General features: G+C 40.4%; 3 protein-coding genes across 19 annotated transcripts in view; 1 reads left to right on the top strand and 2 right to left on the bottom strand.

Annotated features, from left to right (window-relative positions):
* The window catches only part of LOC136445234 (single-stranded DNA-binding protein 3-like), a 78,653-nt gene extending 70,340 nt beyond the window's left edge, over positions 1-8,313 (top strand). For 8 of the 15 annotated variants that reach the window (XM_066443122.1, XM_066443118.1, XM_066443119.1 and 5 more), the window contains 9 exons: positions 786-840; positions 1,137-1,172; positions 1,519-1,570; positions 1,780-1,833; positions 2,618-2,682; positions 3,131-3,233; positions 3,605-3,633; positions 3,848-3,949; positions 6,590-8,313. In XM_066443122.1, coding sequence (XP_066299219.1) covers positions 786-840; positions 1,137-1,172; positions 1,519-1,570; positions 1,780-1,833; positions 2,618-2,682; positions 3,131-3,233; positions 3,605-3,633; positions 3,848-3,949; positions 6,590-6,709 — 616 coding nt within the window. In that variant the 3' untranslated portion in view covers positions 6,710-8,313. Of the gene's footprint in view, positions 1-785; positions 841-1,136; positions 1,173-1,518; positions 1,571-1,779; positions 1,834-2,617; positions 2,683-3,130; positions 3,234-3,604; positions 3,634-3,847; positions 3,950-5,701; positions 5,754-6,589 lie in introns of all 15 variants that reach the window. The other 7 variants (XM_066443126.1, XM_066443124.1, XM_066443123.1 and 4 more) reach the window with 3 other exon arrangements.
* A 362-nt stretch (positions 8,314-8,675) lies between these two features.
* LOC136445237 (integumentary mucin A.1-like) lies at positions 8,676-14,732 on the bottom strand. 3 transcript variants are annotated; one of them, XM_066443129.1, is made up of 5 exons: positions 14,605-14,732; positions 12,397-13,107; positions 11,825-11,970; positions 11,058-11,117; positions 8,676-10,406 (listed from the first exon to the last, which is right to left on the bottom strand). In XM_066443129.1, exons 1-5 carry the CDS (start codon positions 14,675-14,677, stop codon positions 10,365-10,367), a joined length of 1,032 nt encoding a protein of 343 aa, XP_066299226.1. In that variant the 5' UTR covers positions 14,678-14,732; the 3' UTR covers positions 8,676-10,364. The 3 variants fall into 3 exon arrangements, with proteins under 3 accessions (XP_066299226.1, XP_066299227.1, XP_066299228.1); XM_066443130.1 differs by lacking the exon at positions 11,058-11,117 and adding an exon at positions 10,934-10,969; XM_066443131.1 differs by lacking the exon at positions 11,058-11,117.
* A 432-nt stretch (positions 14,733-15,164) lies between these two features.
* Positions 15,165-16,746, bottom strand: LOC136445239 (RWD domain-containing protein 2A-like). The gene is made up of 2 exons (XM_066443136.1): positions 16,450-16,746; positions 15,165-15,929 (listed from the first exon to the last, which is right to left on the bottom strand). The coding sequence occupies exons 1-2, from the start codon at positions 16,645-16,647 to the stop codon at positions 15,234-15,236; spliced, it is 894 nt and encodes a 297-aa protein (XP_066299233.1). The 5' UTR covers positions 16,648-16,746; the 3' UTR covers positions 15,165-15,233.
* Between the last annotated feature and the right edge of the window lie 316 nt (positions 16,747-17,062).

Here is a 17,062-nt window from a genome sequence, read left to right as displayed (position 1 = left end):
GGCGGGACACGAGGGCCCTCTGTCTAAACTGTTTAGAATCTGCCGGCCAATGCTTGACTCAGAAGGCTTTCATCCCAATGTGGTATTAGTAGTAGCTATCTACATGGTGGCAACATGCAATTTATCTTCTGGTTTGTGGCAAATACACAGAACAAGTATCACATAGCTAGAGAAAAATGCCTGGGCATCTTTTCCCAATCTAATGGCAGATGTATGTTATTGTGGAACACATCTTTTAAAAGTCTTAACATGTACATTACTTCTAGATGTAAATAAACCACAAGCAAGAAATTGTTGTATGCTATCATATCCTTGTCTGCTATTATGTATACAGTGACTGTATCAAAAACATTCCCTTAAAATTTATTTCAATCTTGCTATACCAAACTTAATTTTAACTTAACACAAGTTAGAGACATAGGACAGCATATTAGATACTAACGATTCCTTGGTCGGTGATTTCACTGAAATTGCATTAACAATCCTTTACCAGACCACTCAAGTCTGGAAAGCAAAAATACCAATAGACAAATCATGGCAAGCAAGTAAAGATATTCAAATGAGAACAGATCCTCTTACAAATGTATATGTCATCAGCATCTTGCTCCTAATGTTATTGTTTTATGCAAGCTACTTTAGAATTATAAAAATAAGAGTGATTAGGGATATATTAGTTAAATGGAGTCAGAGTATTTTCTGGCTTGTCCATTGCATTCTGCGTAGTACCTAGAAAAGGTCATAAGTCATGAAGCGTGAGAGTAACGGATGTGCGTCCCTTCCCACAGGCCGCCAGGTGGACCGGGAGGGCGACCGTGGCCAGGCAACCCCAACACATCCACAGTAAGCCTTCCTCTTTTCTACTCTACTTCTATCATACCTCAGGTAGTGGCACACAAAGCAGCAAGTTTTGTTACTGTTACTGGCATGATTTAGGAGGTATACAGCTAGCTCTTAACCCATACAGCCTTCCCATGACTGATATCTTCTTGTAACGATGCATACGACTACAAAAACATAAGACATCCTTGTGTGTTGATGTTGATTTTTACCCGTAAGAAGTTAAAGAGTGCACTGAGCAGTCACAGCTATGGATAAGAAATGTCCAACACTTGGCTAACTCTAGCTTCTCTTTACAGATAAACTATTCCTCCTCTTCACCAGGCAACTATGCGGTAAGTAGTCAAGATTGTGTAGTTGTCACTTATCATACACTACAATGTATTACAAACCTCATGCACAAATGCATGTGAGTCTCATCACTGCAATTTGTGTGATTCAGAGTCAGGTGCAAAGTGTAGACCGTAGAAACCTCTTATTACTCAACACCTCTGTGTCCTCAATTCTGATTGGACCAACTGTATCCAACAATCCCTTTTTTTGACCTTTCAATTGCAAAAGAAAACTGGCCTTTGGCCACTTTGATCTGTACTATACTACATGTCACAAGTCTGGCCACCTGCTGCTTAGTGATGGTTTATAATTAAGATTTATCTTGACCTTTGCCCTTTTTTTACAAAGGGTCCCCCTGGAGGAGGCCCGCCAGGAACCCCCATCATGCCTAGCCCGCAAGGTAAGTACAGAACTCTTCTTCTCATTTTGCCTCTTTGTGTGGTAAGTACGTGCTTGCCGTAAATGCTTAATCGTTGTTTTAGAGCGCTTGTTGATATGATTTTTACGTTGTGCATGCAGGTAAGTGGCACTGCTGTTGGGCTAGCTGTAGCATGTGGCATTCCTCGCATGTGTTCTGTCTTTGTTGATTGTGCGCCCTTTGCCCCCTAGGAAATGGTCCCCATCCCCCGGGTAACAACCGCATACCGACCACCCTGCCCCCAGGTAACGTGCACACGCCCTGCCTGAAATGTCAGAAACCAGGCGACGGAACGGTGGTTGTTAGCGCAAAGGTCAAGGGGTGTCGGCGGGACAGTCCGTTGGATAGGGCACGCAAAACTGAAATTGACATTAACTGTCACAGACTCATCAAATCACAATCATGACATATGACAATGATTTCTGGCTTTTCTTCCAGTTGGAATGTATAAAAAGAAACAATATTTTCTGTCTTAGGATTTAGCCCTATCCAAGAATGAATCTGGTTCGCCATTTATTTGTGACAGTAAGACCTTGGTTAATAACATTTTCAACACTTCAGTAATAACTATAAGATGCAGAATACCAACAACCACCGGGTCCATGTTACATACGTGTACAGTACAGGATATGCATGGAGCTCAGCAGACTTCCCAGGATTACTTTCTGCATGCTGTTGTGAATTTTTTTCTTTGGTTGCCAAATGTGTCAGTGTTAGATCTAGATCAAACACTTGCAGTTTCTAATGACTTTCCCACCTCTTCCTATACTTTGTACTCAAACATTTTGTTGTTTCAAACGACAGTTAGAGATCTAGAGTGTCAGAGATGTTAAAGTTCTTTCAAACGACCAAAGTTGTTCTTGCCAACCAGTCACAATTGTGCTAAAGAAGGTAGCAGAAGGAATATTGGCTATGTTTGTTGTGTGAAAGATCTTGAATGTCCAAGAGTTAGGGAAGCATTTACATTTCATAAACATATATCAGCCAGGCTTGTTGTAGAACACGTGTTTCCTTCTTGTTTTGCTGCAGACTCAAATTCAGGAGACAACGTCTACGCAATGATGAAGAACGTTCCCGGTGGCAACATGCCTACGGTAAGCCCCATGGTTTGTTCCTTTCTTTCTTTTTCAACAGGATAGCTTGAAAGGTAGAAGAGATTTGCAGCCATAGCCCTTGGCAAAGTTATATGTATCACCCCTCTAACTAAGGTTGAGATATGCAGGGTGATGTCATGTTGAAAATAACCTTTGAGCAGTTTGAATGAAGATGAGTGGTGCATTGGAAGATTTTTATCACTTACGTGTCATAGAAAATGTTGACATTTGTAAAAGCACAATATACATAGTATTGGAGAAGTTGATAGTGATATCAGACTGAAGTTTCACTCTTACCATTACATCAGTTTGCAATGGGTATCACACTGAGGTTTTCCGCTTGTCCTCACAATTGTTTACCATGGGTATCACACTGAAGTTTTCATCATGTCCTCACAGTTTTTTCACAGACGGGTATCTCACTGAAGTTTTCCTCTTGTCCTTGCAGCAGTTTCCCATGGGTACTGGCCCCGACGGCCCCATGAACATGGGTGACCAAGTCCTTTCTCCAGTCATGAACGGTGAGTCGATCCGTTCTCCTCCTATCAACGGTGAGTGCTCTGAAGCAAGGCCTTAACCCAAGTGCTTCTCTGTTCCTCTACTTACCTATCGTAGAGCCTCCCTGTCTGCGATCGCTGGATGTGTTGTCTGTTCTGCTAACCCCCACTGTTCACAATAGTCTGATCCAGCTTGCTATACCGTCTTACCATTAGGCAACCACATTATGCCACTTATAGGGGTGGACAGGGTCCTTTCCTTAACATGATATGAGCTACTTAGCTTTGTGTACTATCTAGTGTGTATAGTGTGTAGCCTTCTTTTTCTGTTCTTGTCACACTTCCATTCTATTCCAAATTTCCAAGTACTTTTTCAGCATCCAACTGCTTTTACCAAACTCTAACATCTCGGTTTCCTCCCTTAGGATCTGGTGATATGGATCATATTCCAAAGGTTTGTGCTTTCACCCAGGCTTTTTTTCTACTTTTGCAGTTTATCCATTTAGATTCGAATTGCAAATGTGCACTGCTATGTAAGCACTGAATCTGACTTTTTTGCTTTTTGGCAATGCTTTAGGGGCGAGCCTATTTGAGTTACTTATAATTGGTGAATAAGAGTGCAATGTTTCTGTGTTGAAGTTTTGGTGTGATCTTCCTTGTCCTTCCAGAGTTCCCCTAACAACCCCGCGGGCCCGGGCACGCCAAGGGAAGCGGGCGAGATGGGACCCGGGGGAACGTTCGGACTCCCTCCCTTCCAGGACAACGTCAGTGTAAGTCACTGGCACAGGGACTAACTAGTTTTCTGCACTTTCCCATCCTGACCTTGAACTTCGACCTACTGTAGCCGTGAGCAGGGAAGTGGTCTGACTAGCACACCAGTAGAAAGAAATAAAACCTCAGTAGGAAGCTTAACTGTAGCACATAACTTATGTTAAAGGGCCCGTCTATTTAAACTTTCTAAAGTCACAGTTTCTTAAAAACAGGACAGCAAGAATATACTAAGTCAGCCTATGTGCCGAACACTGTTATCCTTTCTTTTAATATGGTTTCCTTTTTACAAAGCAAGGCATCTCAGAGTAGTAGAGTCCTAAGGTCTGTAAGCATTATGTTTTATGCGCTCAATAGTTTTACATCAAAGCCAGGCAAAACCAAAGCCATCAAAGCAGTTTTAGCAAGTCTTACCTTTTTTGTGTCTTTCTGTCAGAAGAAACAGCACTTTTCTTCGGTGGTTGCTTACTGTCACTCAAAACGGTTGTCAAGGAATATCATTATTTTCTACCACTTGCTCACTTCTTTTCTCTTCCAAGCTACTCTCAGAAGAAAATGTTTTGAAAGTGAGGGTGGACATTTGTCCAGAGCCATATCGCCCACGGATGCTACATGGACCCTTCCTTGCTCATGCCTCCTGGTATTCATCCACTGTCCACAATTTGCACCTGGAGTCCAATCATGATCAAATCAAAGAAATGAGGATGTCGTTTGCATTCATGTGTCAATCAATGCTTGGAGTAAGACCTATACTGGCTATAACCGCTTACACTACTGTACTTTCTTCCTTACAGCCGCACTCCACCCCCCTCCCCCACTAGAGTAGATAACTGTACCTTGTAGCTCTGCCACCGCTGCCTTATACCCACTACTGCTTGTCTCCCGACTCATTTTTCCCCCACAAAACTATAACCAGTCTTCCCTTTGTCATGAAGGTTCTGGCATTTGATTCTAACTCACAAGTTTTACATTGTCAAAGTGAACATGTTGGATTACAAACCAACAACGCTTTCTGGATGGATGCTTGGTCTGCATTGTAAAAGGCCTGGAATATGGGTGAAAGACTTTCCAGGGCTTCTGCTATGTGCATTGAAATGTCCTTTTTTTCTTCTTGCCTCTACTTTGTTTTCGAAAAATCTGTTCATTCCGCTTGTTGGGGAATAGATCCCAAGTTAAAGAACAATTTCCTGAAACAATGGTGAACTATGAGAACCAAATGCCAGAACACAGCATCTCTGTCATCTCTGCTAACAACAAGGAAGATTTCCTTCTCCATACACTTCTCCACACATGTTGATGCAAATGAGATCCCCATGCCATTTTCCATGAGAAATTCAGTCCATCCATTGCCATTATTTTCTGGTGCACACCCTTCATGGCGAAAACTGTAGTGCCTGGCTGCAGATCGGCTCCATTAGTGCATGTGCAGGAGATGTAAACAGCCGTAAGCATGCTCTTGCCCAGGCCAGTTTGCAAGCATGTTTACCCAAGTGGACAGTACATGAATCATATAAAAGTGATACTAATTATTAGGAAGTTTCTTGCTGGCATTGCTCGTTCCTTCAATCTTTGCACTCTTTGCACTTTGGTATTAATTGTATTTTTCCTTGCACATGCATGGCTTCATACTTGTGTCTTGAAACTGTGGAGATGGTGTATTTGTATGCCTACTCATGCAGTGATGCCTCTTGTGTAGTTAGCTGAATGTTTTGTGTTGTTTAGAGACATGTTTTTGTTTTCCTGTTTTTCTGTAGAGGTAGGTGTCCCAATTACAGCGATGACGAAGGAAATAAAGTTGATTGACAGGTCAAGATCAGATTTTGTGATCCTACTAGTGATAATAACTGTGGCAAATCTAACTCTGGCCCAAATGCTAATCTATGGTAATGAGCAGAGTTTGCATGCGCATGATGCACTGGGCATAGAAAGAAGCATGCAGTGCAGTGCAGGTGTATTTGCTTTATTATTTGTAGCCTCAAGACTTACTTAGCTCTCTTTCCCTTAATTCTTGATTTGTTGGTCTCTGTGCGATTAAGGGGTCTGCATATGGCTGTGGTTGAATAAGGAATTACTTAAATGAGCTGTAACTGTAAGAACAACAAATTGGAAACCTGTTTCTTTCTCCTTTGATCTCATTTAACTCTATTTCCTTTACCTGATTTCCTATTTAATGTGATTTGGTGCTTTTTGAGGGTTAGACTGTGCATTGAAGAGAATAATGGAAACCCAATCATAGTGTGTTATTGAAAAATTGTGATTAAGCTACTATTGTATGTTTGGCATTACTCTATACTGTATCTTCAAGTTGGTGCCATGTGAGTTGTCAAAAAATGTATGCAACAATGAATGCTACTGCAAATTGCGATTTGTATATCTACCATGTAAATGCAAGAATGATACCTACTCAATGGCTGCAATGCAAATTTGACATAATGTAAAGAATTGGTGCCTAGTCGCTCAATTGAAAGTGATGCCACAAATTTAAGAAAGCTCTGCTTTAAGAAATACACGTACCCCAGCCAACAAGTGCAGAAATCCCTTTCTTGCCAGGCACCACTTCTCTCTCTCTCTCGCTCTCTCTACTCTTGATGGTGCGAGGCCTGTGCACTGAGTCCCCCTGTCTGTTTTCTGTTTCCCTGCAGGATCAGAACGAATCAGCAGCGATACTTAAGATAAAAGAAAGCATGCAGGAGGAGGCCAAACGATTTGAGAAGGAGGCGTCACCTGGGGGGCCTGGGCATCCTGAATACTTCATGCAATAAGCCAAGGAGCCAAGGCCAGTGGACAAAGGGTACCTATGGACAGAGTCAAGATACTTGATGTATAAATTATCCCACCTCATTGTTGTTCATAGCTCAGGCGGAGTGCTGTAAGTAGGCTTGAAAAAAGAAAACCTCCGTGTTTGTCCACCGTATCAGCCTGGATGTGTCTGCCCGCCTTGTGGCGTGTTGTGTGTATATTTATTACCTCTCATAAATTATTTTTGTGAAATGGATTTATTTTCAGTGTTCCTCCCAGCAGAAAATGGGCCTTTTTAAAAACACAAACCTGCAGTTTTTAAATGGAAATCCTAAGCGAGGTCTGTTTTTATCTAGCAGTGGGAAAAAGCAGTGACTGGATAAGGAAAGTTTTAAATGAGAATTCTCGGCTGAATGAGCTCAGAATTTTCCACTTGGTCAACCCATAATTTTATAAAGTTGTAAGTTATGGCAGAATGAGAGACGAGAATGATTTTGTACTGTTTTTAATATCTCAAGTTTGGAGTTTTGTTCTGCATTTCTGACGACCATGAAGCTGCCAACATTGAGAATAGGAACCAGAATGTTCTGTTGTAAACTTGATTCCTCCTCATTGCTTTCTTTTCTCTTTTTTCCCCTTTATTTTGTATCCCTTTTGTATTATTGCAGATTTTGTATTAGATGTTAGGTAGGGGAGAAACCCTGTACTGTATTTTATTGACCCAAGAACATTACAAGTTCCTATGGTTGTGAGTGTGTGTCATAGGAATCACCAAGATAGCTAGGTTTTTAATGTCACGTGCAGATGTATAGGTAGTGTGGCTGGTCTCTTTGCTGTTTCTACGCAGCAAGGGGTCCAGTTTTTAGAGCCTGCCCTGTTGCCATGTTATTGTATCCTCATTTTAGCTAGTGACAAAGTATCTGTATGTGCAAAGTTGTGCTGTCCTGGAGACCCGAGTAGATGCCTGGATTGCTGGCATTCAGTTGTTTGTGCTGTCGACGTTTTCTCTGCATTTATTGCCCAAAACTATTCCATGTTGCAATGTAAAAAAGATGTGCATTTTATTCCGAAGGCATTTGGGAAGGGGACATTGCTGTTATATATGATTCCATCTGTTGCTGTAGGCAGTTGATTTTTTATGTACATTGATCACGTCACACTTTTGGTAGAATTCTGTGAATTCCTTTCCCTGGGTGCTGAGTGCGCCGAACCAGTGGCTTGACTTTTGAGAAACACATTTCTGCCGTGTATCTCTGTGAGTTCCACTCCTGTAAAAAGTTCAACAAAAAAAACTATAAAACTCCCTCTTCGCTGCCATGTAGAATGCATTAGTCCAGTACCTCGATGTAGTGGTTAAGGGGAAGTGGTGACATTTCCGGACTCTTTACCTCAGTCAACTCTTGCGTTTAGGCAAGACCTGTGCTTGTACGGTGCCCAGATCCTTTTGTACAGGCCCCTTGGAGTGGAACATTCATGCTCTTTACCTACACAACCAACATTTGAATGGTAGATGTTGTCACTATTTTAGTTAAAGTTATTAAAGTATTACTTTATTTGTATTGTCGTATATTGTAAAAGAATCCTCTAGAGGCAAATGCTCAATTAAAGTATCAGCCAGACCTTTGAATACTGTGTGTGAACTGATGTGTTGTTCTTTTGCTCTCATTACTTCACTGATGAAAGTGATGTAAACCTTTGTTTTTAAGCAAGGTGGTGATTTACAGATATCTACCAGACCCCTCAGAAAGTTGAAGAAATGGGCCAAAATAATATGTATAATTGATAGGACTTAGCTTGCCTTGGAGATCAAATGTCTCAACCAAAGATCAGTCAGTCCCCCCTTTCATTTGATATTTACTACATGTATTTTGGACGATTTCTAGAACTTTGAGTCTGGTAGAGACTAGACTATTTTTAGAACTTTGAGGTCCGGTAGAGACTTGTAAGAGACAGAACACTGTTCAAAGAAGAGGCTGCAGAAACAATGGATTGAGTCTTCCACCTGTTTTAATTTCCTAAAATACTCTGGTTTCAAATATAGACCCCCTATGAATATCCTACAGAGAAAGAAGCTTACACATTCATACCAGAATTTGAACAACTTAATGCTCTCCAAGTACATGAATCCTTGCTATTTTTCAGTGAAAAGGTAAAATAAAGAGATGTATCTACAGAAAGTTATATCAGGAATTGATATCAGTTGAATTCAAATAGTACAGGATATGTTTAAAGGTAGAGGTTACGTTTCCCAAAACGATCAATTTACAAGTACACCCAGGAATGGAAAAGGAAGATTCTAGCAGCATAAGCACTTCTGATAAGACATGTTACACACAGCTGTTTCTGCACATTACAAAATTGTACATGAAGAGATCAAAAGATTAGTATAAGATAAGTTGAGCTAGTTTAAAGTTCAGCATCATTCACACAATTTCTACACATTTAGTCATTGGAAAGTCTGTAACATCTCTTGCATGATTCCTATTTTCTTTGCACATGCATATGGTTTTACAAATTATACCCAGGCAAATATATTATGCATTGCAGACTTGATATGTCTTGTACACAGCAATTTTAATGTCTGGCCAGCCCAAAAGCACATCACCACCCTACTCCAGGCCCAGAAGATGGCACAGGACAGAAGATGGCACAGCCTGGTGAAACTTGTTGGCTCCATGCATCACATGCAAGAGGAGTGAGTAATACATCCAAATGTATTGGTAACTACACAACAGCTCACTGCAATCACAGTATAACATTAATACTGGTCCCTTGCACTATTAATGACTTCTGAAGCCACCTCTCACCCCACTTTAAGGTAGTTAAGAAAAGTATTGCTGGAGAGCCAAGTTTTTTGAGTATTGAGATCCAATTTGGATGGGAAGAATCCACTTTCTAAAGCCATGTGAGAAAACTCCAGGGTACACAAGCATTGACAAGTACTCAATAAAAACAGGGCTTTCCACAACACCTCAGGTTCACATCAACTCTTTGTAATTTTGCCAAAAAACTAGAAACATCTGTTGATCAAACAGACCTTCATGCACATTTTGTACTGCTGTTAAAAGGTTGAGATATATCATCTGTCGCCAAGAAGAAAATGTACATCAGTTTAATTTTTAAGCTACTACTGTAGTTGTCTTTTGGTCCCCTTCTGAAATCTCCACTTAAACTTCTTAGGAATGCCTATTCATTGTACATAAGGTCTATAAGTCTACAAGTTAAGTTGGATGAGCATTTTTTTAAATTCTGTACAGATTCTATAGTAATCTCCCTGTGGAATGTAACACTGCAGAAAACAATAGATGAGTCTTTGTGAAAGTACACAAACTTTCACTGTATAATTTGTCAAACGTTTCCCTTTCTGTGGTATCCATTCGGCAACAAAACAAGATTGCAAGAGCTGATCATAAAAATTAATATGAGCCAAGTATGCACAACCATATTTCAAGTATGTCCTCCCAAATTTCAAAAATATATTACAGCTGTAAGTCTTACTGGAAAAATACACCAGATATGAAAAGTTAAACTTTCCCGATTACATAAGCTCCAAAGCTGCTGCATAACTACAATTGCAATATTTGAACTGCCATTCTTCTGAAGTTCTGAACTGTCGTAAACATTTAAGGCACAACTTGTTTGGAATGGAAGCCCTCTGCGGTAGACTGGTAGGTGTCTTCAACGAGCATTTGCGATGAGGTGAGACTCTTCCAAGTCGTCCTGAAAAACACAGGATTGAGACGGTTACACGGTTTACTCTTCAGATACAAACCACCTTCACCTTGCCATGCTGTTAAACAAAGATTTCTTTAGCCAGAAAAATGTTTTTCCAACTACTTTGCTACAGAATTCTACCAACTGTTGGTCAAATAAGTCTAGAAGATGTTAACACAGGGTTTTGTTAAATTTCATGCTCTTCAGAGCCATATAGCTAATTGATAAGTAAATAATGAATGTAAAATGTGCAGTTTGAGCTACATGTGTATGCTGGCAACATTGCATCTTAGTTGTTTCAAAAAATTCCAAATACTTTTTTTGGTGCGACTCCACTTTTCCATATCAACAATCATGTACATTTGTATCTCTTGAATACAGAGTGACAATCCTGCTTCTTTTAACAACCAGTAATTGTCCAAAACCCTATGTAACATCTGGTGGTAAAACAACAAACATCCAACAAAACCATGGTACCACTTAACTCCCTAAAGCTACCGCATGCATTTCATTAGTATACAGATAAGCTATACCTTCTTTTTGAACAGATTGGGGAATTGCATGGCATTCTGTAAGAAAAAAATAAAAGGTCTGTTGTTATGACACAAACCACAAGAGAACAACGGTTAGTGTTAGGTTATACATGAAATATCTCACCAACATAGGCTCTGTATCTTCTAGTCGCTCAAACCCCCTCTTTTGTCTTGAGAACCAACTCTGTGATGAAGCAACAGGAAAAGACAGAGAGGGGATGTCACTATTATTGCAGGTACGAATAAGAGAGAGCATGGGGGAGGGGGCAGTGTGCCTTCACCACAGGTGAGATATAGTGGGAGAAGGGCAAATGCAAAGGACTAATAATTAAGATGAACCTGCTTGCAAGAAAATAGTATTATCTTTGTGTCACCAGCACCACCTACCTGCTCCTCTCAGCATTACAGGCAAATGAGAGACTAAAGCTGTATCATATAGTACATTTCTTCCTCATGCATCAATGATTGTATAAAACAATGGCATATCTATTACCTTTTAGTACAAGGAGCAACATAAATACATGCAAACAGTTCACAGGTATCATATATCAATTCATAACATGCATTGAGTATCAGCATATAATCTAAAAATCACAATTGTCATGATTTGTAAATGCACCTGTAGCACTCTTTCATTTCTCAACACATGCAAGTAAAGAATATCATACCTTACTCCCATCCAATACTTAACATTACAACAATGATCAAGTATTACAAGAATACAGTACTGTGTAACTTGATGAAATCAAACTACATGAAGTGCCACTGACTTATATTCTCCAAGCAGAGTTCTTGGTCTGGGATTAGTATCATCCGCGACTTTTAACGTCTCAGTACCAGTACCAGCCCCTGAACCGAAACCTCTACTTTGAGAATACCACTGACTCTTACCATTGGTACGTCTCCACCAATAGCCTGAAAGTTTGCACGTCGTTGTTTCCACCAGATGGTTGCGACCAGAGCGATGACTACCAGGATGACCAGCACGGCGACGAAGAACGCAAGGGCAGGGTCCAGCGTCTCGTTGTCATGGTATTCTGTCAGTGAGAGAAAGTGGGATTTTCCATCAAGGGACTTGCTCTCTGTTAGAAGCCTGCTGTTTGTTACCATATGTCAATGTCTTTGAACAATGGCACCCCTTGCTTTGATATGACATACGAACTTACACAATTCAAACACACATACAGTGTATAATCAATACAGTGAATGCTGTTCAAAACTTGAAAGGGGAAAGTTTTTTTTTTTTAATCCTAAATATCTCTGAAATGGTATGGAAAATGGTAGTGACAATGACATTAAAAAAACTATAAAGATGAGCTTTAGTTTACCTATATTTATCACAAACTCGTATGGATCATATGTAAATTCATGGTTTACTAACAACACAATGTCCTGCTAAACTATGCATAAAGTAGCATGTCATGATATTTCCAAAATGTCCTCCCCTGTATTAAAGTACTCACGTGGTCCTTTGTGGGAGTCCCCTAGGGTAGTGTTGGTGCCATTGTTAAGGGCCCCTTGGATGGTGGTGTGCTCTGGTGGTACCGTCTGTGTTGTCATCTTCTCTGGTGTTTTGGTTACCATGGGTGGTGTTACTGGCACAGTTGATGGAACCGGTGTAGTCTTCTTCGTTGGCGCTACATACTCTGTCGTTGTGGTAGGCTTTGTTATTGCCTTGGTTGTCTCCTCTGGTGTTGATGGTTTTTCCGTCTTCCTCGCTGTGGAGGCGCCATCTAGCGGCTGTGCTGTAGAACTGCTGCCATTGGTAGAGGTTGGGGCCGGGGTAGCTGCTGAGTCGGTAGTGGTTGCATTGGTAGAGGTTGGGGTTGGAGTATCTGATGATTTGGTAGTAGTGGCATTTGTAGAGGTTGGGGCTGGGGTAGCTGCTGGTTTGGCGGTGCTGGTATTGGTAGAGGCCTGGGTAACTGCTGATTCGGCAGCACTGGTATTGGTAGAGGTTGGGGTCGATGTAACTGTAGGTTTGGTCTCCTTACTTGTAATCGCTGCAGTATCATTGGGTGTGGGTGTCGGAGTGCTAACATCTAAACCAGAGGCAGTGGAGTTCTGATTCACTGTAGGGTCACTCGCAGCTTGAGTTGGTTGGTCTGTTGTTAGACTTTCTGTTGTTGTGTTTGGCTGCAGTTCCCCTGTACCATCCTCCTGTGCAAAACAAACTGTGGGAGAAGAGGGGGTGAAAAACAAACAATGTAAGGTTACTCCACTTTCTTCAACCTACCGAGTATTTGCAGAGCTAATTTTAGCACACTGATGTATTTACGTGGCCTCTGTGAGGACACTTAGAAGTTATTCTCGTGATAATACTTGTCTTTCTTTTCGTTCCTCTTCTTCTTACACATAACAAAAAGCCAGGATGGCAGGATTTTGTGTGAATCTGTGACAAAACAATGACCCACTGCACACTATGTAACTGATTGTCAAAAACCTTTCTACAGTGTTCTGAAAACTTGTAGAATAAGGCTATGCCTGTAGCATTCCTTAGCTCATGAAGGTGCCATTATCTCTTATGCACTCCGGGAATCTTTGGAAATTTCTGGACACTGCTAAAAGCAGCTTACAATGTCCCATTGCTCACTCACTGAGCCATTTTAACGAGCTGTTACGCACACACATGTGACATCACGTACACGACATGTCACGCGGGTGTCAGAAGGTCGCGAAAAACAGGTAAGACAAGGTCCCACCCACACTACGCACCTATAAACACTGTAATGGAGGTCTCTAGATCTAGGCAACATGTGTTTTAATATCTGATCAGGATCCTTTCAAACATTTCTGGATCCAGATTTGTGTCCCTCTACTAATTAGAGAAATCCATTGCAATTTTTTACTACCCTCTCCACAAGCAAATGATAGGGAAAATGAGGGTAAAAACAAAATAATTTCTGACAGGGCATGGGTATTATTTGGTATCAAAAATAGTGCATCATCTTCTTCTTCCGAGAATGAGAAAGCTTCAGTATACTAGTACCTTGGGGCAACATTTATGCATGTATATCTTACTTATTTTTCATGTTACATTTTTGCTGGTCATCGATTATTGTTGTTGGAAATGTTGAACAACAACGTGGATGTTTACGTACTACATGTACTTATACTGATGTTTGCATTATGATTACTTTCTCATTATTTACTTACAAGTTTAGATAAGACTACGTGAAAGATAGGGGAATGAAACAATTCCAAAAAGTCCACAAAAGAAATAAAGAAGAAACCAGGCCGTAAAGCACAAAAGAATTAATCTAATCTGGAGATCGGATTTTACATGGTCTTTTGTGTTTGTGCTATGAAAAGGCAAATACTTCTCCGGGAGTCGTGGAAACCACATATCATTCACAGGAGTCGAAAATAAAAGAAGAAAAACAACTTGCTAAAGATGGGAGAAACGCAGTCTTTACTCGTAATATAGAAAATAAAGCTAAATATCTTGTATCTTGTCAACATTTCACCGTTGTTTAAGCCAAAATCATTAATTTCTTGTTCTGGTGGTAAAAAAAACTTGCTGCGTAGCATCATATCTGGAAGCTAGTTCTCCGATCCTCAAGACATTGTTGTCAAAAAAGTACTAGTATTTGACGACATCCGAAACTATAGCTACGAAACGATACCCAAGACCTGTTCTGCATTGATGTATCGGCACGTTAGCTACCTACCTGTTGGTAGAAGGAGGAAACAGGCAAGGAAAACCAGCCCACAAAGTTTTGACACGTCCAACCCCGCCGCCATCTTGCCCCGTGTTCGTTCATCAGTCCTGTCGGACGGGTGACGTCACACGGTCCTGACGTCATCACGCCTTGGGCCAGAAAAATTAAGTTTTGAAAACCGGTGACAGGAATTATAGTAATAAGAGTGGGGTTTTTAGAAATAAAGTGGGATTTTGAAGATTCTTTGGCGCTTTGAAAATGTTTCTTATATTCCAGATTTCATGGTAAAGGAATATCTTTCAAAGAATCTAGTAGAAAAGAGGAAAATTAATGATACCATCATTGAATTATTACACATGCAATGTCTGCAGATATGCCTCTTCAACTCGCAGAATTATTTTCAAGAATATGGCAAGATTGTACTGTTTTCTATAAAAAAAGGTTAAGTCAAGAGACTGAATTTATCTTTAAAGACTATTGCTTACTATGAGAGTGCAGTAAGTAAACCACAGTGCAGTTTGATGCAAAAAGACAAAGAAAACACAACAACATTTCTGAAAGTTCTACAACTTTTATTCGTAAGTGTTAACGTTAACTAGCTTAATTTCTGCTGAAGTCAAATCATAATTGTTTATATCTTATTTTGGGGATTCTTTTCCCTCCACTCCAAAGAAGATGCTGAACATGTAGTCACACTTGTGTTCCTTCAGGTACTCCAGGAACCGTCCCAGGTCCATGTGGTAGTCATTCCTAAGTCCGTAGTCTCCATGAGCTTCAAAAGTCAACTCCTCAAACATCGTAAACAGCCTGAAACTAGCCTCTTCGTTCTTATCCTTACATTCAGCATCCTCCCTATGTTTACACGAGATGTGTTTCCAGTTTGGGTACCGTAACTTGTGCCAGTATTCCTCACAGTACTTCGTCTGGCCTTCCACACAAATTATCCCGGGCTTCCCTGGAAGGCAGAAACCAGTCAAGTCTAGCTCCCTGGCCAAGGCAGGAATTTTACGCAACAGTTCTTGCCTATAGATGTGGTGACTGTAGATCCAAAACCTGGACAAGCTTGTCTGCTTATTTGTTTCCTTAACTGTTTGTGTATTTTTGCTTTGCAGATCAGCATAAGAAAGGGTGATATGTTTTCCTGCATTTTCCTGTACCCACTGCACCACTGGCATTGTGCAGAGTTCCCCTAAGTCCAAGGTGCCAAGAAAAGTGATAAGTTTTTCGTTGATGTCTTTTTGCTGCTGACGGGATAGATCAGAGCTCCTCAGGTGAATTTTTGGCAAAACCTTGGGATACAGTGGAGGGAAGCTGCACCACATGGCAACTGTGGCCTGTTTGGACAGAAGACAACATATTAACATCTTGTGAAGTATCTAACGTTCATTACAAGTTAACGTTACCATTCTACCATTAAACAATGATATAAAATCAAATAAAATTTGGTTAAAAATCTGAGATTCAAAATTCTATTGAAATAGAAAGATTATCAATGATAATCAATGAATTAATAATTGATAATAATCTAATGATTATTACCAATGATAATGATAATAATAATTCTATGTTATTTGACAAACCTCGGGAGTTTCTTACATACTACTCTGTGTTGGAAATCATAAGACAAATCGATAGCTGTTGTAACCGTGAAGGACTAAATGTTACTGTGAAGGGGTATTGTTTTTGTAACGTTAGTACCTGAAACTCGACTCTGGATAAACCTTTATGCTTTGGCTTGAACTTTGAAAAACACTGATCAAGGATTTCGAAAAGTTACCTTAAATTTGAAGAATCAACAGACAACCAAGGAAATTTGCAATGAATTCTTGAGACATGGGAACACAAAAAATGTACCTTAGGCTCATCAACTTCAACGTTAAGTGTGAACTCCAGTCTCGGGGGCGGGGCCTCCCTCGGCCCGTCCACAAACCGGCGGATGTCCGTTGGTGCTGCCGGGTTGTCCAGCACAACCTCGTCACCCTCTGGATACATGCTCAATAACATATCCAGCTCGGACAGCTGGAGTTCCAGCAAATCTTTCCGAATTTCCATTTTCCATTTGAGGAAGGCGGAGAGAAAGCGTGGACTTTGCTGAAAACTCGAGAGTTTTTCACTTGTCCAACTCAGCAGCTGAAGAGAGGGCGTCAAAACACAGAAGTTATCATCCCCAACTTCAGAAAAAAATCGTAATCGCAAAATATTTAACGTTATAACTGATAAAAATTGACAAAATCTGATTTTTATTGGAAACTTGATATAATATTTGATCAGTTTACCTTCCTATTATGGTTCATATCTATCTACTTCCAACCCATGTACTTCGTTCTATGGCCCTCAATTTGGGTCAAAGGGTAAGCTGATCCTTACAGGGAACATTCATTAACTTTTCTCAAAGAGCCTCATAACGATGTAAATCGATTCCCAAATAGACATTGGGGAATGTGATGATATATCTATGATCTAAGAA

This window comes from Branchiostoma lanceolatum, chromosome 11 (assembly GCF_035083965.1).
Source record: "Branchiostoma lanceolatum isolate klBraLanc5 chromosome 11, klBraLanc5.hap2, whole genome shotgun sequence".
Lineage (NCBI taxonomy): Eukaryota > Metazoa > Chordata > Leptocardii > Amphioxiformes > Branchiostomatidae > Branchiostoma > Branchiostoma lanceolatum.
The sequence above is the reverse complement of the archived record's forward strand: the minus strand, read 5'-3'. Positions and strand labels throughout refer to the sequence as shown.